General features: G+C 34.5%; 1 protein-coding gene across 1 annotated transcript; it reads left to right on the forward strand.

Annotated features, from left to right (window-relative positions):
* The first annotated feature begins 1,402 nt into the window (after nt 1–1,402).
* On the forward strand, nt 1,403–10,771 carry LOC140803189 (ubiquitin carboxyl-terminal hydrolase 5-like). Its single transcript, XM_073158915.1, is given in 14 exon segments — nt 1,403–1,686; nt 2,887–2,986; nt 2,988–3,139; nt 5,289–5,433; nt 5,552–5,611; nt 5,707–5,802; nt 6,928–7,317; nt 7,773–7,913; nt 8,003–8,173; nt 8,430–8,687; nt 8,771–8,919; nt 9,040–9,612; nt 9,874–10,147; nt 10,389–10,771. Coding segments are annotated over 14 exon segments (2,775 nt in total). The 5' UTR covers nt 1,403–1,567; the 3' UTR covers nt 10,536–10,771.
* The last annotated feature ends 14,555 nt before the right edge of the window (nt 10,772–25,326 follow it).

The raw sequence follows: 25,326 nt of genomic DNA on the forward strand, positions 1-25,326 counted from the left end.
TTTGATATTTATATCAGATTGATTATAATACGTTCCGCACTTGTATTTTAGGGAAAAAAAAATTAGAATCAGTTTATTTAATTGATCCAATTATTCCCAAAGACGATTAAGAAATGAATTAGCATCCGGGTCCCCACAAAATCATCAGTATTTTAAGAGGTAGACGTTTCAGAAAATAGCCAGATCATCTCTTGGAATATCAATCTCTCCTCTAAAAGAAAACAATTATGTTGGGATGTAGATGGATTGATACACTTACGAATCCAAATGCGAAATTTGGATGAGGAAGGTTTTCTCTTTGGTTGACGAGTTGTGAGGCAAATTAATTTATTTATAACATACTTGACTAGCTCTTGAATTTGTGAGGGGATGTATCATAAGAGATTACTGAGCAAATCGAAGTTGAGAGACGGCAAAAATTTGTGTGAGACGGTCTCATAGGTCGTTTTGTGAGACGAATATCTTATTTGGATCATCCATGAAAAAATACTATTTTTATGCTAATAATACTACTTTTTATTATGAATATCGATAGGGTTGACCCGTCTCACAGCTAAAGATTTATGAGACCGTCTCACAAGAAAACTACTCTTGAAATACACCATCTAATAGAGTTAATGTGCAACATCTACAATTACTCAATTACAGCTTGCAATTATCTTTGACCGAAATACTTCATCAGCCAATATTAGAAGACTTGAGCTCTAAGCATGATATGATTAACATAAACAACTCAATTTGAGGAGATCGTTGAATATTAGATTTTTATCTTAATTATTTGTTCTTATCTTTATTTTAATTTCGAATTTAATTAAATTAGATTGGATTTCATTTATTTAAGAAGTTTGGTAGGATTATTGTAAATCTACATGGTAACTTTCACTTTATGTCATTAATAAAATAATATTTATCTCTCCATATTTTTTTCAATTCTTTACTCACGACAATAAACTTTCCGATTAGATTATATATTTACAATTTTTCCTTTTAAATCAGGTGAGAAATTGTCACAATCTTCTTATTAAAAATCTCATATTGTAAATACTTTTGATTCTTCATTACGAATCAAAGAATAAGAGATATTATTTTTATCATTTAGAGAATCAAATTTGGCTTAATGAAGGTAAATATCAATGTTTAATTAATGTTTATTTTTTAAGGAAGACAACATTAACATATACCCAGTCAATATTTAATTATTTGAGTGGGTTTCATGCAACCCTACTCATATTCACAATATAAATTAATAATTTTAGCATAAGATGTAATACTTTTTAATGGATGACCCAAATAAGAGATCCGTCTCACAAATATGACCTGTGAAACCGTCTCACACGAATTTTTGCCAAATTATTTTTAGAAAAGTCCACTATAACCATATTATTTGATTTTTATATAAAAGCCAAAGCCAAAACCCTTTCCTCACCATTGGAAAGATAAAACTTGTTCACTATGGGATATAATTCAATTCGTGGATAAAAAACCCTCCATGTAAAGTTCAATTTCTTCACGAGAAAAAACGAGTTTTTTCTGAAATTTATCTGCCTGGTGGTGAAAAGATTGAGAAATGGCGGAGGTGGCGCAGAAGCTGACGCCCGAGGAAGAGAAACAAAGCATTAGAGATATTTCTGTTGCCGCCGAAGCCCAATCCAAATCCGGTGATACTTTTTATTTAATCACTCAAAGGTATTAGTTTGAAACTAGTAGTGTATGAGATCTATTAAAAAAATCTAGCCTTTTCTTTTTATTTTGTCTTTTTCATTCATTATTGTTCATTGCTAGTCTGTGGTGTCTTTGAATCTGTGTTTTAAGCTTTTAACTTCGGTTGCGTTCAAATAAAAATGCTTTGGGTTTATTAGTGCTTAATAGTGTAGGTTATTTGTTTGTTAGCATTTTACTTGGAGGAGTTTATACTGTCAATCTTGGGCTAAAATGTGGTTAATTACGGCGACACTGAATGTTAAATGATGTACTTAGGCTGAACTTGCGGTTTTCCAAATATCTGCAAACTGAAAGGAATGGAGTTAGTTTTTGCTTTGCTTTAGTTTATCTATACAATAAGGATTTAGATGTCGGATTAGTTTTGCTTTGCTTTTATCTACACATTGAGGACTTAGATATCGGATGCGCTAACACCACTTTAATATAGGAACATCTAAAATCAATTTCAATGGGCCTCCAGACTCATCAACTAAATGGATTGTATCCATGGTTAGCCCGAAACGGTTGCGGTAGTCACTAATGGTCATCAACTAAATGGATTGTGTACATGTTACATAGGCATTCACGTAACGGTCGCAATAACAGTCACTGATTTTTTTTAAAAACAAAAACGAAGACCTAGAAATTTGGAATGATATTTAACGGAAATTTTTTCAAAATTTGGAAAGAATTCAACAAACATTCTGCAATGGCCAGGATGGCCGTTCTGTTCCGCAACGGCCGAGCAGTTGGCAATATTCCTTCAGAAAATGGTGTTTTCACGCACTGTTTCAGCCAAGGAACTTTGTCACTTTGGTGATCATCTCTGTTTTGGCCGTTTCATGGCTGCGAGAGTGAACCATTATTGTGTCAAGCATTATCTTACACTTTGCAGTAATAACAATCACGTTGAACGCATTTAAAAAGTCTGAGTTAGATGTGGGAATCTATCAGAAAGGGAAATCAATCATCATTATTGTGTCAACTCTTGTATCTAACCATTGAATGACAACTGAATGGGGTTGATGGATATTCTCAAGTTTGCTACAGTTTTCCTAGTTTGGTATCAACTAAATCACAAGTTTCATTTTGTTGTTTCCATTCATTAGGTAGTCTGATCATACATCCTTTCTTTTGGGTGGAATAATCTATTTCTTTGACTAGTTTAATTTTGGTTACTGGTAGATGGTGGCATCATTGGCTTGAATATGTGAATCAAAACCAATCCAGTATTGTCAATGATGGATCTTCTTCTGAGAATCACGAGTCAGTTGGCTCGAGTGCAGTTAAAGAGGCCATCTAGCATTGACAATTCAGACTTAGTAGATGAAACTATGTCTGAGGATTCTGATATGGACATTGAACTTCATGATACCTTGGTTGAAGGTACCGACTATATATTGCTCCCCCAAGAAGTTTGGAATCAATTGTACATGTGGTGAGTAGTCATTACTTTACTTTCACTTAATCTGACATTCCATAACATTTTATACTTACATGCGTTCACACACGCACACACATCTATGATACTTTATTCATGTATCTAAAACAGTTACCTGAACATTTATGAGAGAAAACAAATATTTAACTTCAAAATTAGATCTCTTTCTCTAGTATACATCCGCACTATTTTGGTGTTGTTGTGATCAGATGTCTTTATCATAAGACCTACTGACAGGCTTCCTTGTGATTATATGAGCGTGAACACTAAAGTTTGCAGAGGCCGATTAAATAAGCCCATGACCACCAACTTCAAGTTTTGAAATGTGGGTTGTTAACATGTATTTGTTATGTTTCTACCGAGGATAGAAGGATACATTCAAAGGATAAGATATCGTCCCTATTTAAACTTGTGGTTTGCAATTGGTATACCTGTGTTTCTCAGTGTAATTAACTAAATTTTGTTCCTTTAAGGTACTTGTCTAGTTGTGTCCATAATGTTAGCCAGTATTTGTAGCTCTCTATAAGTTTCTATCTCAAATCTGAATTTTCATTCTCTATAAGTTTCTATCTCAACTCTGAATTTTCATTTTGCATATCTAAGCACACTGAATACCTGCTTGAAGGTATATTTTACTTATTTGAAAATATATTATCCAAGTTATACTAACTAGGATTCTCCTCCTGGCTCCTTATATGGAGACTTACAGTTGATTTTTTATTTATCGATTTATATATCTTAAACTGCATCGACGTATAAAAATGCAAAAAATTCCCAAATTTTTTAACTTTCAATTGCCATCACAGTCTTTATGGTTTTGAGGAGGTAATGAAGAGCGTAGAACCCTGACACCAGAGTCTCACCAACTTTAAATTTTCATTTTTAGTTCTATCACTCAGTAAAATATACAAAGGAGAAAAGGGTCCTAAAGAAAAGAATAGAAAAAAGAAAAATCAATGCACCCAAAGGTTGGAGACAACTGTTAGCAATTTGTCTTGTTTTCTTGAAAAAAATCAGCTGTTTGAGTCGTCTTTAAGCAATCAGTTCATTTTTGGTGGCAATGTACCTCCTTTGTGGTTTCTCACTTGTCCCATTTCTCTTTGTCTCATATTTATTAACCCCTTCGACTGCATCTTGTCTTGAGAGACAAGCAACATATAGGGTTTATTCTTAGTGAAATATGACATGACGGAGCAGTATGGGGTGCTGGTCCACAAGCCTATTTAGGTTCAGTTATCATTAGACAGTGAACATTAAATTCTTTTGGCTGTACATTGTAGGAAAAGTGTATTGAGAAACTACGTGAATTTGGAGCTTTAATCATTCAAGCTTTAATGTTCAAATTTCAATTGTGTTTGTTCTAAGTTGACCATTTCCTGTTTATGATGCAGCATGAGTGACCGTTAAAAAGAAATATTTCTCCGAAAGCTATTTTTCCGGTCATGTTATATTTATTAAGGATTCTCTTAAATATGTCAACATGTTAAGATCCTAGGTTGGTTTGCTCGATTTTTAAATTTGGGTATCTCGACCTACGTGATGGTCTCGATTTTGTCAGTCCCTTTTTGAATAAAATTGGAAGAGAGCTTGATGGAGAGAAGGGTAAAATGAAAAAAAAAACTAGTAACTTATTGATTTTCTTTTGCTTCTTCTTAAGTGTGAACAACTGATTGGGAGAGCCTTGATCTGAAAAAATGTTGTCTGCTTGTTTCTTCTTTTGGTAATTCTTTATGCCCGATTCATTGTTTTTACATTCTATGTAAAACCGGTCGGATTCTTGTGTCTACACAGCCCATACTGTTTTATTGCTAAGCTGAAATTAAACTGCTGATATATGGTTTCTCTTGAGCTGTTTAATTGGAGAGGTTCATAAATAAAATTCGATGTATGTAAATGTAGAGCAACATCCCTGCATGACCATGACTCATTATGTATGTATAATTCAGAAGTGGAAATAACTAAATGTTCTTTCGTGGTGGCTATAAGCTGTAAAATAGGCTAGATTTGTTTCTCATAAAATATAATTAAACGTATGCTCTTTTGTCATTATCATGCTAGTGAGTTGTATTATGTCATAGATTGTAAACCATGGGAAGATCAATGAATTAATAGAAAGGGATTTAATATAAGTCTTTGCCGAATTTAGGTATGGAGGTGGTCCTGTATTGGCGCGAAAAGTTATCAGCACTGGCCTTTCGCAAACAGAATTGTCTGTAGAAGTTTATCCTCTACGGCTTCAGTTGCATTTGATGCCAAAAGGTGTCAGTTCTGTCATAAGAATAAGCAAAAAGGTACGACAAATGTGTTCCCTGTGGCCTGCTCCCGAAGGGAATAAGACACTTTATGTATTCACCTTTCCCCATGGCTGCCTATTTTCTAGCATCTGCTACACTGAATTTCTTCTGGCAGGAAACGATTGGCAAACTTCACCAAAGAGCTTGTGAGATTTTTTATCTTACCTCGAAGCAAGTAAGACCTTGTCCCTCTCTGTTACTCTGTTCTCAATTGTTTAGTTTTCCTAAACTCACGACGATAAATTTACTCAAATAAATTTCCTTGCGCAGGTGTGTATTTGGGATTACTTCAGTCTCAGAAAGCATGCATTGATGAGTGACATGGAAAAGACGCTTGATGATGCGAATATCCAAATGGATCAGGATGTGGGTGTCTATGTTTCACTTCCTATTATATGCAACTGCTATGTCTGACAAAATCATGTTTATGTGAAAGTGCTTCTTGTTGGACCATAAGCTGAACTGTGTGATATGCACATTTCCCATTAAAAAATCAATGCTCAGATCGTCTGCTCATGTCATAATTTTTTCTGTCATAAATCACAGTGTTTCGACAATCAATGAAGTTTCTTACAGATCACCTGTTATTGGTAAATGAAATGTTTACTAATTTTTACCTTTGACACAATGTTTGCATCGCATCTTATGTTCTTTCAATTAAGCAATCATAGAAATGGATTACCATTTTTATATTTTCCTTGTTGGCTGGCCGATGTAGTCATGTAGGACATTTGGGGTCCGGGGTGGAGTTTTGGGTTTTTATTTTGAAGGTAATTTTACAAATTTATTGGTTAACAATTTTGTTTTTCTTTTTTCATATTCTTATTTATATGATTGTTAAATTTCTTTTAGTGTCAAAGAAATAGACTATTGTCTAAATCTGAAGAGCACTTTATTGAATGCAATGTTATTTTATCGAAAGAAATATTACAGTAGACATTCTTAATACTTCCTGACGACTACTTCCTGACGACTCATAGGAGTTTCAAGAATTCCTTTCTTGATGCATGAGTTTTGATTGATTTTAAGTATAAAAATTATAAGCCTTTATTTTTTTCTGTTTTTGTAGTAGATTTATTTTATTTTTGAAAAAAAAAACCAAGTGCTTTAGTAAAATACTTTATTGTGTCTGATTTGCTTTTTACGATTCTCAGGATTTTTATATTGCCCTTAAGGTTCTTGTGCTTTTTGTGCCTGATTTGCTTATGTTCCCCCCTTTCCTTTGAATATAATTGTGTAAATTCATGTATGGTATGCTTTGGCAAATGACTTTTCTTGGTTTCCCTTGATTCAGCATAGTTATTTGTCTTTTGGTTCTTTTTTGGGATGATAGGAACTTGAATAATTCAACATTGTATTCAAAATTGAGTATATACTCATGTTTGTCTACTATTTCTTTATTTGCTGAGAACTTTGCCTGACCTGTGGCCTTTTTCGTGTAACATAGGCACAATATTCTGATGTTCGATTTTTTTCCCATGACTGCTACAGATTTTGGTGGAGGTTGTAAACAGTAATAATGAGGATGGCACAAATTCCATTCAGGAGAACGGATCTGTGGATAATGGGAGTGTGGCTCTTGTGGTACCTTCACAGTCAAGTGTACCAATTTCCGAAGCTGTATCTTCAAGTAAATATTCATCAACAAATGGCAATGCAGAATTGCCTCAAGCTCAAAACCTAAGTTCGGAGAAGGCATATGGACCAAGTGGGGTGAGTACAAGGGGATCTTCTTGTGGTCTCACTGGACTGTTGAATCTTGGAAACACTTGTTTTATGAATAGTGCAATACAGTGCCTTGTTCATACACCAGAATTTGCTCGGTATTTTCGTGAAGATTACCATCAAGAAATCAACAGACAGAATCCTCTGGGCATGGTTGTAAGTTTCAAAAGCAATGATAAGACTTAATACACATGCTCGTATTCTCAAAGCTTTAATTTGAAATATGTACGAAATTCAGATGAAATCATTGAGTTTTTTTTTGGTCGCAAAATGAAAATATATATTTTAGTTTTATGGGATTGAATTTAATAAATTTTGAAAGTGACACATCTTCTGCTATGCATTTGTGACATAGTTCATATGTAAGTTTGTCATTCAAGATCAATTTTTTAACTAATTTTTTAATAATGGATACTAATCCAGGGTATCTTAAATCTCGACATCTTGAGTGCATTTAAATTTATATTTTGTGATGTTGACGGTGCTTACAGTAAACTAATATGATTTGTCTGCTATTGCTAATCTGTGCGTATAACGGGTTTCTAGCATTAAGCGGTGTTCTGATTGATTTCTTTTGCATGGTCATTTTTGTGAATTTTGATATTTTGCAGGGTGAGCTTGCTTTAGCTTTCGGCGATTTACTTAGAAAATTGTGGGCACCAGGACGAGCTCCTGTTGCACCCAGGCAATTTAAAGCAAAGCTTGCTCGCTTTGCACCACAGTTTAGTGGATGCAGTCAACATGATTCACAGGTTCGGTGCATTATGTAAAGCTTTAAGGAATTTATATTGATATTGAATGAAGGCAGTCAACCAGTATATTTGCTGTATTTTCGGTGCAGGAACTTCTTGCATTTTTGCTAGATGGACTTCATGAAGATCTGAATCGTGTTAAACATAAGCCATATATAAAATCCAAAGATGCAGATGGCCGGCCTGATGAGGAAGTTGCTGATGAGTATTGGGCAAATCATATTGCTCGAAATGATTCAATCATTGTAGATGTGTGCCAAGTAAGTAAATCATATTCCTGGTCAATTAGATCGATACCCCATTCTTTTGGTATGTCAGATCTTCATAACACAATTTGTTACTAGAAAATTATGGCTCCTATTGATTATTGTTGCTTCTGATATTTGAATCCTGTAATTTTCTCTGACAAACTTTTTACCAGCCTTTTAATTTGTTACCTCATTATAGATTCTGGTCTCTTGAGTTTATTTCAAAATAAAATGTCATTAGAATCACATGCTCACTTTTGTTGTGCAGGGTCAATTCAAGTCAACTCTAGTCTGTCCTGTATGTAATAAAGTATCAGTTACATTTGATCCTTTCATGTATCTATCCCTGCCTCTTCAGCCCGCAACCACCCGTAGTATGACAGTAACTGTTTTTACCTGTGATGGAAGTGCATTGCCAGCAGCTTGCTCTGTTACTGTTCCAAAGCAGGGACGTTGCCGGGATTTGATCCAAGCACTAACTAATGCGTGTTCCTTGCAACTCAATGAGAAGCTCCTGCTTGCAGAGGTTGTTAGAGTATAAATTCTGTGGTAATCTCATATTTCTACATGGATTTTTTGCATGAATATTTAGCTGTTGTGTTTTTCTAGATAAGAGGTCACTTGATTTACCGGTTCCTGGAGGATCCATTGATATCATTATCTTCCATAAAAGATGACGATCACCTTACAGCCTACAAGATCTCAAAAGTGTTGAAGAACACAAAATTCCTACAATTGATTCACAGGCGGGAAGAACAGTATGTGAAACTCAATATAAAGTCTACGTTGAAGAAATTTTTTTATGCATTTCATTCTCGTAGAATCCATCATTACTTTACATCTCTTTAATATTGCTTCTTTGGTCTGAATATTTATAGGGGTTCGGGAAATGCTCAGACTACTCTTGGATGGAAGCCTTATGGAACACCTCTTGTTTCACCAATCTCGTGTGACGATACTATTACTAGAAGTGATATACAGTTGATAGTTCGTACAATGCTTTCACCTATGTTAAGAACAACAAATCCAGGTGCTATTACTTCTAGAACTGCATCAGTGACAACATCCGATGAATCCCGTTCAACCAGAATTTCGGAAGCTTGTACAGATGCTGATACTGCTGATCTAAGAAAAGGAAATGGTAGCAGTTCGAAACCAGTGACCTTACAGAAACTTCCTTTGCAGTTGGTTGATGAAAACAATGCTTGCATAGATTTAACTTTGGGTGATGATAAGGTCGTTAAGTTGTCGTCATCCTCTATGTCAATACTTGTATTTGTTGACTGGTCGCAGAAGCTTCTGGGAAGCTATGATACCAGCCATATAGAAAACCTACCAGAAGTTTGTAAATATGGACATTTAGGTAAGAAAGCTCGTAATGAACCTCTCTCATTGTATGCTTGCTTGGAATCTTTTCTACGGGAAGAGCCATTGGTCCCGGAGGACATGTGGTAACCTCATCCTTTCCTTCACTACAATTTCCTTTCACTTTTAATGAACTAGTTATTTGTGGTTTAACAGCCATGCGGATGCAAATTTTTATAAAAGCATCTCTCCATGTTTGTTCAAAGATTGAAATCGTTTCTACTAAGACCCCAAAATTATATTAGATTGTGTTTCTTCTCTGTCTTCCTCTCTCTCAACTTATTGGTAGATATTCGAAAAGTAGCCTTTCTCTCAAACTTGCAACATTTGCATTTGTTCTGGTGTAGGTATTGCCCTCAATGCAAGGAGAGGCGCCAGGCGAGCAAGAAGCTCGATCTTTGGAGGCTTCCAAAAGTTCTTGTCATTCATTTAAAAAGGTTCTCTTACAGTCGATCTGTGAAGCATAAGCTAGACACATTTGTCAATTTTCCCATTCATGACTTTGATTTGACAAACTATGTGGCAAGCAAGAGCAACACTCAGAGACAGATTTATGAACTCTATGCCTTGACAAACCACTATGGTGGCATGGGAAGTGGGCATTACACTGCACACATTAAGGTTCGTGATGTTCCTTCTATGTTTATCCTTCCTTGATCATCGTAGCTTGGCACATTAATTTGCAGATTCCTTTTTATTTAACATCACATCTCCTTTGTGTGTTTTCAACAGTTCATGCAACATCCTCGAATGCTTAATTGTATGTCAAGTATCGACTTGACACACTGAAGCTGATTTTAGTTTTTCATCTTAAATAACCTGAGTGAGGACGATTCTTCTAATTTGTAAACTTTATGTGCAGCTTCTAGATGAAAACAAGTGGTACAATTTTGACGATAGTCACTTATCACCGATCAACGAAGAAGACGTGAAGTCAGTTGCTGCCTATGTTCTATTCTATAGAAAGGTTAACAGCGACAAATGTTCTGCAACTAACGAGTCAAGTTAGTGGTGGGCAGCCATAACTTGCCTTCCCTTGGCTAGCAAGTTTAGATGGTTACCATATGCCTGTAAATCGAATGTCACTTTGTATATTTACAGTCCACAGAAATTCAGAGGTAACGGTTGGTTAGCAAAAGATTTTGCCTCTGGGAACGAATATTGTTGTGCGATACTGAAAAGTGAACTGACCAACCTGGCATGAACCCTTTTTGTCTAGGAAAAAGATAACTTATTGTTAGAGTAGATGTCTTGCAAGCCAATTGTTGGCTAATGATTATAATTGGTTAATTGAACTCTACGTGCTCATTAAAGAAATACGATTTCTCTTTTTCATCAGAAGGTGGTGGAAATGTCAAAATAACGGGAGGGAAATTTATAAAATGAAATCCATATTTTATATATCTTAGAATTATTTTAAAACTATCACTAATTATTATTTGTTTTCATTTTCAGTATATTTACGATGTCTACTCGTAACTCGTTTTCAATCATTCTCGATCAAAACAAATTCACTGGCCCTAACTATCATTACTAGTTTCGAAATTTAAATATTGTCTGAACTCTGAAAGGATTGCGTATGTGTTTGATAAGAAGCCACCAAAGGAGGCAGTTCCTGATATTAGTAGGACTGAGTTAGCTATGCTTGAGAAATGGTGGGACCATGATCTTCAAGCTAAGAGCTACATTTTGGCTTTTATGTCGAATGAACTTCAGAGGAGGTTCGAGGGGGCGTTGAATGCTACTGACATTCACCTTCATCTGAAAGAATTGTATTTCGTACAAGCTCGTTCAGAGAGATGCTACTGTTAAAGAACTCATGACTGCACGCTTGCGAGAGGGGTTTTCGGTCCATGAGCATGGTGTTAGGATGATTAGGCTCATCGAGAAATTGGTGGGACTCGACGTGGTTATTCATAGTGAGCTCTCGACTAATATTATATTGCTATCATTGTCTGTCTCGTTCGATGGATTTGTGGTTAATTTTAATATAAACAAGCTTCAGGCCACCCTTGAAGAGTTGTTCAATATGCTTACTAATTATAAGATCACGATTAAAAAAGAAAAGCATGTTATTCTAGTGGGTTCTTCGTCCGGTACGAAAAAGGGAGCCCCAAATAAAGGCAAGAATCGTTCTGCCCCTATGAAGAAGAACAAGCCCAACAAGAAGTCATACAAGAAACCAAATCCGATGCCCACAATGTCTGACAAGTCAGAACAAGTATGTTTACATTGCAACAAGCCTGGGCATTGGAGGCGTAATTGCGAGGAGTATCTTGTCCAGAAGCGTTCTGGCCATGGTATGTTTTATATTGAAGTTAATGTTTCTATTAATTCCTCTTCTTGGGTATTGGATACCGGATGTGGTTTTCATCTATGCAATGATTTGCAGGTGATGGGAAGAAGCAAGAGGCTTAGAGATGGTGAGATCTTTCTAAGACTAGCAAATGGAGCAAGAGTTGTTGTCACTGCCATTGGAGACGTTACTTTAATTTTGGACAATAATTTTAAGTTGTTGTTGTGAGACGTTTTATTTGTTCCTGAATTGGTTAAAAACATTATTTTTATTTTTGTGCTTGATATGGATGATTATTCTTGTGTTTGTGCTAATGGTGTAAGCAATTTATACAAGAATGAATGTTTGATTGGAACTGGAGAATTAACAAATAATCTCTATAACTTAAAATTAAAGGATATTCTGTTAAACAATGTCCAAGGCATACAAAAACAACAACAAACAAAAGAAAAATAGAAGATCAAAATCTCGCACAAATATGACATGCTAGACTAGGTCAGATTTCCCAAAGAAGAATGCACAAGCTACAGGGAGAAGACATGTTTGACTTGTATGACATAAATTCTCTACCTACTTGTAAGTCCTGTCTAAAAGGAAAGATGACTGAGACTCCATTCAATGGAAACGTGGAACGTGCACATGATCTACTGGATTTGATCCACACGGACGTTTGTGGCCCACTAAGTGTTAGCAATTCCTACTTCATTACCTTTACTGATGACCATTTGACGTATGTGTACGTTTATTTGACGAAAAACAAATCTGAAGCATTTGAAAAGTTCAAAGAATTCAGATCTGAAGTAGAAAACCAACTAGAAAGAAGTATTAAGGCAACTCGATCTGATCGAGGTGGAGAATATTTAAGTGCTGAATTTTGGGTTATCTAGAAGAGAATGAGATTCTCTCACAGTGGACTGCACCAGCAACACCACAATTGAATGGTGTTTCTGAACGTCGAAATGGAACCTTAATGGACATGGTTCGATCCATGATGGGATTCACTGAATTGCCTATATCGTTTTGGGGCTTTGCGCTTGAAACTGTGGCAATGTTGTTGAATAATGTCCATACTAAAACAGTCGATAAAACACCATATGAGATATGGATGGGAAAAACTCCCAAATATTCTTACATGAGAATATGGGGATGTCCTGCTTACGTGAAACAGACAGTGGGAGACAAATTGGATAGTAGATCCACTTTGTGCTACTTTATAGGATATCCAAATAATTATGTTGGATATTATTTCTATCATCCCAATGAAGCAAAAGTGTTTGTTTCAAGAAATCCCACCTTTTTGGAAAAGAAATTTTTATTAGATAGAAAAGACAAGATGATAGAACTTGAAGAAATTCAAGATACTCCCTCAACTATAGAAGTTGAACAAATTTTTTCCAACAACCAGTAGTTGAAGTACAAGCTCCTAGAAGGACTGATAGGGTTATTATACCACCTGCAAGATATACTCTTCTTCATGAACAAAGTCGTGATGAGTATTGTGTTGGATGTGATCCAATGAATTTCAAAGAAGCAATATCTGATATTGATTCAGCCAAATGGCTTGAAGCTATGCAGTCTGAAATGGACTCTGTATTCAAACCAAGTCTGGACATTGGTGGATCCACCTGAGGGAATTGTTCTAATAGGAAGCAAATGGATCTACAAAAGAAAGCTTGGGGCGGATGAGAATGTAGTGACCTTCAAAGCAAGGCTGGTTGCAAAAAGTTATACTCAAAGGCAAGGAATTGCCTACGAGGAAATTTTTTTACCAGTTGCTATGTTTAAGTCCATTAGAATACTACTAGTCATAGCAGCATGCTATAACTATGAGATATGACAAATGGATGTAAATGCTGCATTTCTCAATGGAGACATCAAAGAAGAAATTTATATGTCTCAACCTGAGGGAAACACGTCAGTAGGAAGTGAGCATAAGATATGAAAACTTCAGATATCGATATATTGTCTCAAGCAGGCGTCAAGGAGTTGGTACATCAGATTTGATAGCACTATCAAAGAGTTTGGTTTTGCTAAGAATCCTGAGGAACCATGCGTGTATAAGAAAGTTATTGGGAGTGCAGTGACATTCCTAATACTTTATGTTGATGACATCCTACTTATTGGGAATGATGTAGGATTACTGCAATCAACTAAAGTATGGTTAGCAAGTAAATTCTCCATGAAAGACATGGGTGAAGCATCCTTTGTATTGTGAATACAAATCTATAGAGATAGATAAAAAATGATGCTAGGACTCACCCAAGCCACTGATATCGATACTATTCTGAAGCGATTCTTTATGGAAGAGTCCAAGAGATGATACTTACCAATGTGTCATGTTGTTACTCTATATAAAGCTATGTGTCCCAAAACTGATGAAGAGATAGAGATGATGACATGTATTACATATGCGTCAGCCATTGGTAGTATCATGTATGGTATGATATCGACACATCCGATGTTGCTTACGCTCTGAGTGTTACAAGCAGATATCAGGCGAACCCTGGTCCAATGCATTGGAAGGCCGTGAAAGATATTCTTAAGTACTTGAGAAGGACTAAGAACTTGTTCATGGTCTATGGAGGTGGAGAATTAAAATTGAAATGCTACACTGATTTTAGCTTCCAATATGATGTAGATGATTCAAAATCTACCTCTGGTTTTGTATTCATGCTTAATGGTGCGGCTGTCTCTTGGAAAAGTTCAAAGCAAGACACCGTTGCGGATTCCACCACTGAAGCTGAATACATTGCTGCATCTGCTGCAGCCAAAGAGGCAGTTTGGATGAGGAATTTTGTCCAAGAGTTGGGCGTTATTCCTAATGGAGTTGATCCAGTCCCGGTATACTGCGACAACATTGGTGCCGTTGCGCAAGCAAATGAACCAATGTCTCATCAGCGATCTAAACATGTACTGAGGAAGTTCCACATCATCCGGGAGATTGTGGGAAGAGGATATATATCGGTCGAAAGAGTCCCCTCTGCAGATAATGTTGTTGATCCACTTACAATGACCTTGCTAGGACCATCGTTTGAAAAGCATCGCGAAGCAATGGGATTAAAGTTTATGGGTAGTTGGCTCTAGGGCAAGTGGGAGATTGTTAGAGTAGATGCCCTGCAAGCCAACTGTTGGCCAGTTATTTTATTGACTCAGTTGTAATAAACAATCTTTATTTTAAATAATTTATTATTTCATGGTTTGTTATTTTTTTTATCTGTATACCCATGTTATCAAACATAGAAAAGATCTCGATTATACTTTAATAACAAATGAGTCGTAATTCATGTTGAAACTTGTTTGTAAACACTATATGATCTAAATTCGTTCTTAGTCGATTCAGCCACCTAAAACATGGATAAATCTCGCTTGAGCTCGAGACTAGAATCTGTGATGTTGTAATGCGTTTCTTGGTAAGGGTATAGAGATGTCCAAACATGCAGATGGATAGTCATATGATGATTATACCGAACAACCCTCCCTTGGACTTTCCAAGTGGTTATCATTCATCGAGAGGATACGTCTGTGGTTATGATTGTACACCATTAGTCCTTACGACCCGGGACAACACTGAGGCTCTATATGCTAGGGCTGTGCTTTGAATTGTTTACCGGCTCCAGGAGAGTCATCAGGTGGCGAGATTGGGTACAGTTGCGACACATGTAGGAGCCAGTGCATTGTAGTCGGAAATTCACCACTATTTATATGTATCACATAGTTATCGAATTATTATGCAAACCACGATGAAGCAATGATTGCAGATTCGATCAAGATATATGAGATGAAGTGACCGTACTGTTCGCTAATCATAATCGATTGGTTCTTGCAGGCACTATCAGTGATACCTAGGGAATCATGGGACGATGCTATTAGACGCTCTTACGATGGTTCGATGGATTTAATCAGAAATATGATTTCTGACGTTCTCATGATCAATTATGGATACATAAAATGAGGCAAATAAGGGTAAGCCCGAATAAAGGATTATGTCCTGAATCACAAGGAGTTGTGAATCCATGGCTAGCTGTATCCCTGAACCATTGAGGGTCACACAAACACTGGATCGTTTGTTCCCATTGAGAGAATGAGAATTTAATTTATTAAACTCAAAAGTTAAGTTTATTAAATATTAAATTAAAATTGGTTGGAAGTATGTTTAATAGACTTGTAGGAGTACAAGTCCAACATACTAAATAATTAAATTTCTTATTGAATTTTGATTAATTAATTAAACTAGTTGGACTAGCCCAATTAATTAATCGAGCTCATTAATGTTAATTATGTGTATTAGTTTTTGGCTTAATTATAAATAGGAGTGAGCAAGCCATAACCCTAGCCCCCATCACCTTGGAATTTTCGAAATTCCCTTCTCCCATAACACTCAATATTTCGGCCACTTCTCTTTGGGGAAATGTTTGAGCCAGATCTCAAACTTTGATCTCCAACGTAAAATCTCTTTTAATTTTTCTAGTGCAAATTAAAAGAGGAACAAATCATCTAGTCGTGGACCTGATTAGAAGAATAAAGAAAGGAGTTTCTAAATAACGTTCGTAGAGAATCCATCAAGAGCTATATCCGCTAAACCCGGAATAGTTGGAGCCAAGTGAATTAATTCATCAAAGGTATAAATTCTAACGCTCTATGAATGTTTGATTATATAAACCATACGAATGCCCAAAACAAATATATTTTGATTGTCAAAATAAAATAAAAATTTTAAAACCTCCGCCGCGTTTGGGCACAAGAAAACCGAGATCCAACAGTTATATCATCTGTATGCATTAATTTTAATGAAATAATTTAAAGCTCTCGAGCAGTGTTGATTTTTCTTAAAAAAATGTTATGGTTCAATGGAATTTGGCTTGGAATTCTATCATGAGAGACCAACTTTCTAACAAATCCTTAGTCATGATTACGTCAAAAGTGAGTTGGTAACACAACTTATCCAGCCAGAAGTCCGTCTCGGTTGGATCAAGACTGTTGCATAAACTTGTGAAGATATAAAGTCATTATCCCTCACTCCTCGAGAAAATAAGAAAATAATTTAATTTCTTCTAATATAAGCGTTTGCACAATTTGTTTAGATGATGTGACTGTGTTAAGTATTAAAAACACCAATTTGAGTGAAAAATACTAATAAACTAACTTTTAAGACTTCAAGCGAAATTGATATTAAATTTGACAATTAGTTATGAACTTTTGGACAAATATGTTCTAAAAACAATATAATACAACAGAAATGACATTGAATATGAGAAATAAACTTAATTTTGAATTTACAATAACCAGTATGAATTCATAAACATAAAATAAAAAAAAGTTGATGAAAATAAATGCTGAAAATTGGAATGAAAAGTCTAGAAAATATGAAGCTTGAAATTGAACAATGAAAATTGAAAGCTAAAATATGCTGATTTCCTGCAGGAGCATTTTTGATTTTGATGTATTGAGTGTTTTTTTTCTTCGATTCTTGCTTGCCTTATTCTTAGTTTCAGCGGTTTTCCTCACTCTCCTCGCTGCCCTGGATCTTGCAATGTTCACACCTAAGTTCTTCTTGGATTTTTTAGTATTCTGTTGGCTGCTAATATAACTTATGATATTGGGCTTTATACAAATTTTATTGGGATGAAAATTGGTTCATTAGATTTATATGTTTGAATGTAATTCAATCCTTTCGTTCTCTCGTCCACACAATTATGAGGTCCGATAATTGTTTATAAGACTCGAAGTTGTATTTGGTGACGTGGGTTGTACGGAGATGAAAACCATACAAACCAACTCTCTGGCCCAAGAGAAATTTGTAAAATCACTAGAAATTTTAAATTTGACAAATCTGCTCCATCGTTCGCCAGATTTCTCTCCATTTTTAGAAATCTCACCGTTAAATCCCCAAATCTTCTCTTCTAAAATCCTTAATTCAAAATCTCTGCACCACATCTTCTACAAATCCCTTCACAATCTCCTCTTTACGAACCATTCCACACCATGTTGCAGGGGCTGACACCATCGCCACCCATCGGAGAACTCCCAGCTTCGTCTCAAATCATTTCTCACCATTCGTGAGCCTTAATCTGTCACCCATTTTCCACACGCAATTCCCTTTCCCAACTACTTCTTCACACAATTTTTTCTCCACCGTTTCACCCGTCACCTTCACCGATTACGCAGCCGCCACCAATCTCTTCGCTCCTGCTTCTCATCCAACCATTCTTCCCTCTGCGAGTTAATCGTACGTGACCATGATTCCTCAGTCGCATATTCCAGAACTTCTGTTATCTCCAGTTTCTGAAATCTCAACTCCCCCAATTCTGTGGTTATGTCACCGACGGTCCAACCATCTATTACTACGGACGATGGCATGAGTCGTGAACTTGTCACCGTTTTGCTCCATCACCAACATGAGTCGTGAACTTTTCACCGTTCCACTCCATCACCCAATCTCAATTTACATCTTAATACTATTGTTCATCCAGGGACTCCTTATATTAAAACTTCTATAACCACCATCGCAGGTAAACATTCCACCACTTTTTTCGTAGAACTTTATGTCCTTGTGCTAGTTTACATGTTTAAATGGAATACTTACTTGAAATTTAGGGTCCGATTTCAGGAAATCTCTAGTTCAAAACGCAGGTTTCGAGATTGCTCTGAGCCTGAAATCACGAATAAGACATATAGAAGGGCCAAGAGGGTGTCCTGACGTAGCCCCTCCGACGCTCAAGTCAGAGACTGAGGTTATAAGGGAAGCAGCTAAGGGTGCTGCTGAAAAAATTAATATATTGAATGAATGAATTAAACACTCAAACCTTGTATTTGTAGGAAAATAGTTGGGCATGTCATGAGTCAGCCTTTCATTTGGTCTAAGGATGGACAAGAGTAGTGGACCCATCTATGAACTATCAAAATGTTTATATGTCAAGTGATTGGAATCCTCGAGGATAGTTTAGTTACCTAGAGTCTGGTTCAATTTGATTATTGTGTTGTATGGAGCTCTGACGATGTAAACTTGATGAACTTTGTCATTCTACCATTAGTTGGCCTCAGATTGTGAATCTCAAGCTTGTCTCTTGGTTTCTTCGCTGAATGATGTGGTTTTGGTGTTTGTGTAGACATTTCGAGTGTTGGCCAACCTACTGAGCCAGAACTTGCTAAAGAGACCATCCATTTGCCCAAGCCCGAGAAATGATACAAGCTTTTTCCATAGGTGCTGGTTTTTAATGGGTAGTCGCTTTTATCTTAATTCCCTATTTTGGTTTATAGGTCTTTGTCTTTATTTCTCGTTGGAAGTTGCTAATGTTTTGCCAATGGTTATCACCATTCATACGAGTTCTCCCGATGTCATCACTGTTAGATTAGATATCGAGCGAGCCAATTTGTGGTTCGGATTTTATTGACACTTATCTGAAAAAAAATCTTTATTTTATTAATATTTTACTGTTTTATCCAAATATGACATTTACTTTATCTGTATACTCATGCAAGCTGTATACATAAAGATCTTGCTATATTAAAGGTACTGTGATGTCTGTATCTCAACGTAATATCATGAAACTCATTAGGAAGTGTAGAGTGTATTTTAAACTGGTTTCTAGTTTAATTAGCCGCCTAAAATAAGGATAAAGACGTTTGAGTTTAAGACTAGCGTTTGCTATGTAAATCTCACGTTTCATTGGTAAAAAATAAAGATATTCATTCATACAGATAGGGAATCATTTGATGATGCACTGAATAACCATATCTCAAATTGTCCATGTGATTATCACTAATCAAGTGGAATAGTCCGCAATTATGGTTGTAGATCATTAGTGAAACATCTACTGCTTTACTGCTACTGATTTTTTTAAAGCAATAGCCGAAGCCATAACCAAATAAATCCATGGAAAATTCGAAATTACATTGTATGAAAGTGATGCGACTTTGATTGTTATACTCCCAAGAGCAGATTGTCCACAAGTAGTATAATTCGGTGAGTCCGAATATCGTATTCACAAGGAAGATAAGGTAATTACAAGTCACTACAATGTATTTTTTTTATTGTTTATATCTTTAATTGATAATTTTTAATTATTCAAATTTTAATTCAAGTAGTTGAGATTAGAGGATCTACTCTTTGGTAGTTTAATAAAGTTAATATTAATGAACATTATTGAAATCTTATTAATAAAATGGTTCCAATATATTAAATAATCATATTTATATTATGTTATATATTATTATCTTATAAGTATATAATATATACCAAAACTTATAAATATTTTCAAGTATTTATTGTGCTATATATATTTTTATAAACACTAAATCAAGATTCTCACTTTAAATTGTTGGTAAAACCAAACAAACATTTAAATAGTACTAAGAAATTTATATTATGATATATTTATATATAATAAATCAAGACATCCACTTTAAATGGATGATAATACCAAACTAATATTTAAATGGTTTCAAGAATTTAGTGTAACATATAGGAACAATAAATCAAAACTCTCACTTATAAGTAGAGTATAATAATACTTAAAAAAATAAATATAACATAAATAATAAATAATGATTAAATAATATAAAACATAGATTATTACCTTTTAATAACTTTATTATCAGACAAAGAGTTTCACCTTTTCATCTCAACTTTGGAAATTTAGCTACTCATTATTCAAAGTATAAAACTTTGAATATGAAACTAACATGCTAAATATATTTAAATGAATAAATAAAAGAAAAACAATGAGAGAAATATTATTAACTCAAGAGTTTGTTCATAAAATGAGAGATATCTCAATAAATTACAATGCACCCCTATTTATAGTCAAATTTGAGGAGATAACCATAAATAAAATATTATTTTGTACACATAAGTCTTCATTGGTGTTCCAAGAAATTATGTCATCATACACATTATTTTTGAAAATCTTCCCATCCGAGTTTGCTTTTCCACGTAAAACAAAATATGTAGATAATTGAGTTGTTTGAATTGTGGTATTTTTTTTTTATCATTTGACCAAGTAATTTGAGAGATTTAGTCAAAATGCTAGAGCATGGTAAAACTGCAACTCATTTGGTAACTTTATTTGTTGTTTAATTTGATCCCAATTGTGAGAAGATTTTTATCTCATGATTGCACCAATATTGTAGATATTAAAACCAACTTTCTACAGGTCCAATAATCATCTTAATCTTATTTGCAAAGTCAATGTTATTCTTTTTTATCGAACCTCTAAAATAGTCAAAACTTATAATTACAGAATATCATATATTTTATACAATTTATAATAAAACATATAATATTTAAACATTTAATAAAACAAAAACTCTAAATTTATATTATAAAACATTTAATTAATGTACAATTTTTTATGTTTATCACACCCCAACCAGCTTATTGCTAGTCTCTAGCAATTTAAGCGTTACTAACAACACAAAACATATTGATTAATTTAGATAGAAATGCAATCAGAACTATCTAAGTGTTTAAATTAAAGTTGAAAATTGTCAAAGTTATATCAAAATCATAATTATAATTTATGAAATAATCTGAACTGATCAATTCAAATCTTATTTTCAGTTAATTAAATGTACATGACCTTCAGAAATTTCTAAGAGTATCACTCCATATCCTCATAGGTTAATAAATGTTTCAATTTATGGGAATGATTTCTCCCATTGAGTTGGAATACAGAAAAATGCCCAGAAAATGGTTTACAGAATGCAGACAGAAAAACGAGTCAAATTAATTAAAAGATAGGAAATTCATTGATTCAAAATCTAGTTATTCTTATTATATATATATATTTTTTCCTGATTTTTTTACATAAAATCATGGAATTAGACTAAGTTTATGCTCTTGAACACATATTTATTTAATTTGTACAATATATTCTCTCTTTCTATTTTTTTAATGATAGATAAGCGGGTCGTAGCATATGACTTTAAAATTACATAGATTTTCAACAAACTTTTTTTCTCTTTTTTTCCAAGAAATATCTATTTTTTAAAAATAAGAATTCAAGATCTAAACAATGGATAGCCTCTCTCATGATCAATAAAGGCTCGAAAGTTGTTTTCTCAATCCTCTCCACTCACTTACAAAATATGTGTGAGTCTAAACTTTTAAGCACTCTTATCAGGTATATCTTGGGACATATATTCTAATAACTAGTCTTAACACAATGATTTGTCACTCAAAAAGATTTCATAAATCATATTTTTATAGTGATCAGAATATTAAAATTGACTTTCTTTCAAATAAAAATTTAAACATCCTTAGATAGATTAATACATTTTCTAAATTAAACCTTTCAAACATGTAATGTGTGATATTTTTACAAAAATTACTAAGATACAAACAATAAACATGGTTTTAAGATAATAAACATGATATATATTCATATACTTTTTATTATTTTTTTAAAGTTTTTTTTATAATTTTGTTTTCCCCCAGTCAGAATATGACATTGTCCCTAATGTCATAATAACTATAAATAAAGAGTACATAATGAAAGGGATATCATCTGGAATTTTATTGAAGATAACAAACTGAAACCAATCCACGACTTTTGAATCAATGATCTAACTTTCTTTTCTTACTGCTTGATTTCGATCAATTGATCTTTGTTATCATCGGATCAGGCTTATGAACAAAAGCTTCCATATCATCAATTAATTGGTCAGCAGTCGAAGCAGAGATAAGAATCCGTCGTGAATTTTCTGAAATGAAATTCTGTTCCACAGTTTTATCAAGAAATATCAACAAACTTTCATAATAATTATTGATATTCAATAAACCCACATGTTTATTATGGATATTAAGTTATGCCCAAGAAACAGTATGGAAAATTTCTTCTAATGTACCAAAACTACCTGGTAATGCGATAAAAGCATCATAATTTTCAATCATTATGGTGATTCTTTCATACATAGAAGAAACTTTTAATTCATCCCCAATCGAAACACTTGTAATATTTCCTTCAGCTAAAGCTGTATGATAATACCCAAAATCTGACTACCTCTAAGATGAGCAGATGTTGAAACATATTCCATTAACCTAATATTACCTCGCCCATATACCAAGTGAATTTTTCTCTCAACCAATATCTTTTCAAGATTATTCGCTGTCTACAAACACTTCATTTTTTCCAGGACTTGGCCCACAAAATACACAAATATTTTTCAATGTTTGTTCAGAGGATCCAGCCATGTTTTTAATTCTTTTTTGTCTGCGAAAATAGAGAGAAAGATGAGAGATTTTATAGGGATAATATGTTATCATGACAAAACTATGAGTCACAGATGTAAGCAGAATAAACAGTAAAAACAATAATGACACACATGCATATAGGCAATAGTGTGATTGTGGCTCACAATTTTCCTCTGGTTTTACGTCCAGAAACGGCTTCAACACCTTATATGAGTTGAGGATATGCTTCCCATTTAATTTTCTTATAAATTGGCAAACAAGGTCTTTCTTAGTAATATCCCAAGATTATTAAGATGACGCTCATCTTGGAATTGTTTCCATAAACAGAGAAGTTCAATATGCACGTGTCCACTAGAATGCGTCTCAAGAGTCAATAAGAAGTTTGTTGGAACATTCATGTTCGCAATCTTGATTTTGATGTTAACAAAACTTGTTGTTGTGTTTCTAACATATTTACTCAAGTGTGAAATTATTAAGACAAGAAGCAAGCTGAAACTGAATTCTGCACAAACTGAATTTTTGGAAAGCTTCGGTATTTTAATGATATCTCTCAATCGGATGATTCAAATGAAAATCCGCCAATTAGACTGATCAGAAAACCCAACTTGGAACAAGTCGTACTTCACATCATTTGGGCAAATTCGGATGTTATTTAGGTCAAACTGATCGTAACGGATCACACAAAGACAACAATTGTTTGGGTTTGAGCAGCTGCGGTATTTTTGTCATATCTCTCAGCTCGGTTATTGGAATAAAGCGATTCAGTATGAGTTGAAAGATAAGATGATGATCTACAAATCATCTTCAGAAGTCAAAGTCTGAATCGAAGCTTAAGATGCTGATAAAAACGATGAAGCTACTGGTTCTGCACAAACTGAAATCAGCTAGGCTGATTTCAGCACATCAGCTGAAATTGAACTGAACCAGCTGCTGACCAGCTGAACTGAACCAGCAGTTGACCAACTGAACTGAATTGGACCAGTTGCTGACCAGTTGAACTGAATGACCAGTTGAGTTGACCAGTCGGGAAACTGTCTAGCAAGACGAATTTGACCGTTGCAATTGCAGAAACAGTAAAAAAAAACTTTCCAAACCATCATATTCTTGTGTCTAACGTATATATCATTGTTAGAGCCTATACATACAATATATTGAAGATCAAACAAGATCTTTTTAAGAGGATTCAAAGCATGGGCAGTTAGCATGAAGAAATAAGCTAGTTGAGAGAACAAGCTCTTGTGTGAGGATACATTTGAGGTGTACACTGTAAAAGATAAATTCTTCACACACAATCACTCACACATATACAAGAGAGTGAACTTCAAAGATTAGTTGAGTGAGTCTTTACATAAAGACGTAAAACAATGTGTTTGTGGTCTTTGCATATGAGACATTAAACAACATGCTGATTGTGAGGTGCTGCCGGCAATCTTGAGTGCCAGGAGTTCAGTTTAGGCAGTAGTGTAAGTCCTAGCTGAATGGGTTTGTACAAAGTGTTGTATAAATCAAAGTCTTCTAGTGAATCCTTCCAAGAGGAAGAAGGGTGACGTATGAGCATTTAAAGTCTCCGAACATCCATAAACAAATATGTTAGGATCGAATGATTGGTTGAGATGTATTTAGAAGGAGGGTTGAATAAACACACACGATTATAGAATCTTTTCGAATGAAGTATCAGTTTTGTGATAAACTGAAACTAGGAATCTTGTCAGTCAATGACAATCAGTTTAGCTGATAACACTTGCGGAAATGAACTGACTGAAAGATATAATAAATAACTGAAGTAATAACACAAAGATTTATGGATTTTTGGAGATTTTAATTACTCATATGTCACCCCTTCTATCACAAGGATAGGATATGCACTAAAAGACTTTGATCGATACAAAATTTGTATAGACCCACTTCAGTTTGGACTTAACACTGCCAAAAATGAAACTCTTAGTTTACTGAATATCTCACAGTTCTTCGACTGAAATTAGCACAACTAATCTAGTTAAAAATCAAATAAACAATAAAGCATTTTGTGCTTATATGCTCGAAAAGTAGGCTCAAATGCTATAAATAAATATGATAAATGTGAGCTTTTTGATTCTTGAGTAAGAGCGATAATTTCATCAGGGTAACAACAAGCTTAAGAAATTAGACAGATTGATTGTTTCCTCAACTGCCCTTCTCAACTATTTATAGGCTTCTCTTCAACGATAACATTAAATATAATTTGAATTTTATACCCGTTGATTGCCACGTCAATATTCCTCTGGTATTCGTACATTGTAAGCTCTGAAATGCGGCGTTCCACTACGAGTTGCA

Source organism: Primulina eburnea, chromosome 10 (genome assembly GCF_022965805.1).
Source record: "Primulina eburnea isolate SZY01 chromosome 10, ASM2296580v1, whole genome shotgun sequence".
Classification (NCBI taxonomy): Eukaryota; Viridiplantae; Streptophyta; class Magnoliopsida; order Lamiales; family Gesneriaceae; genus Primulina; species Primulina eburnea.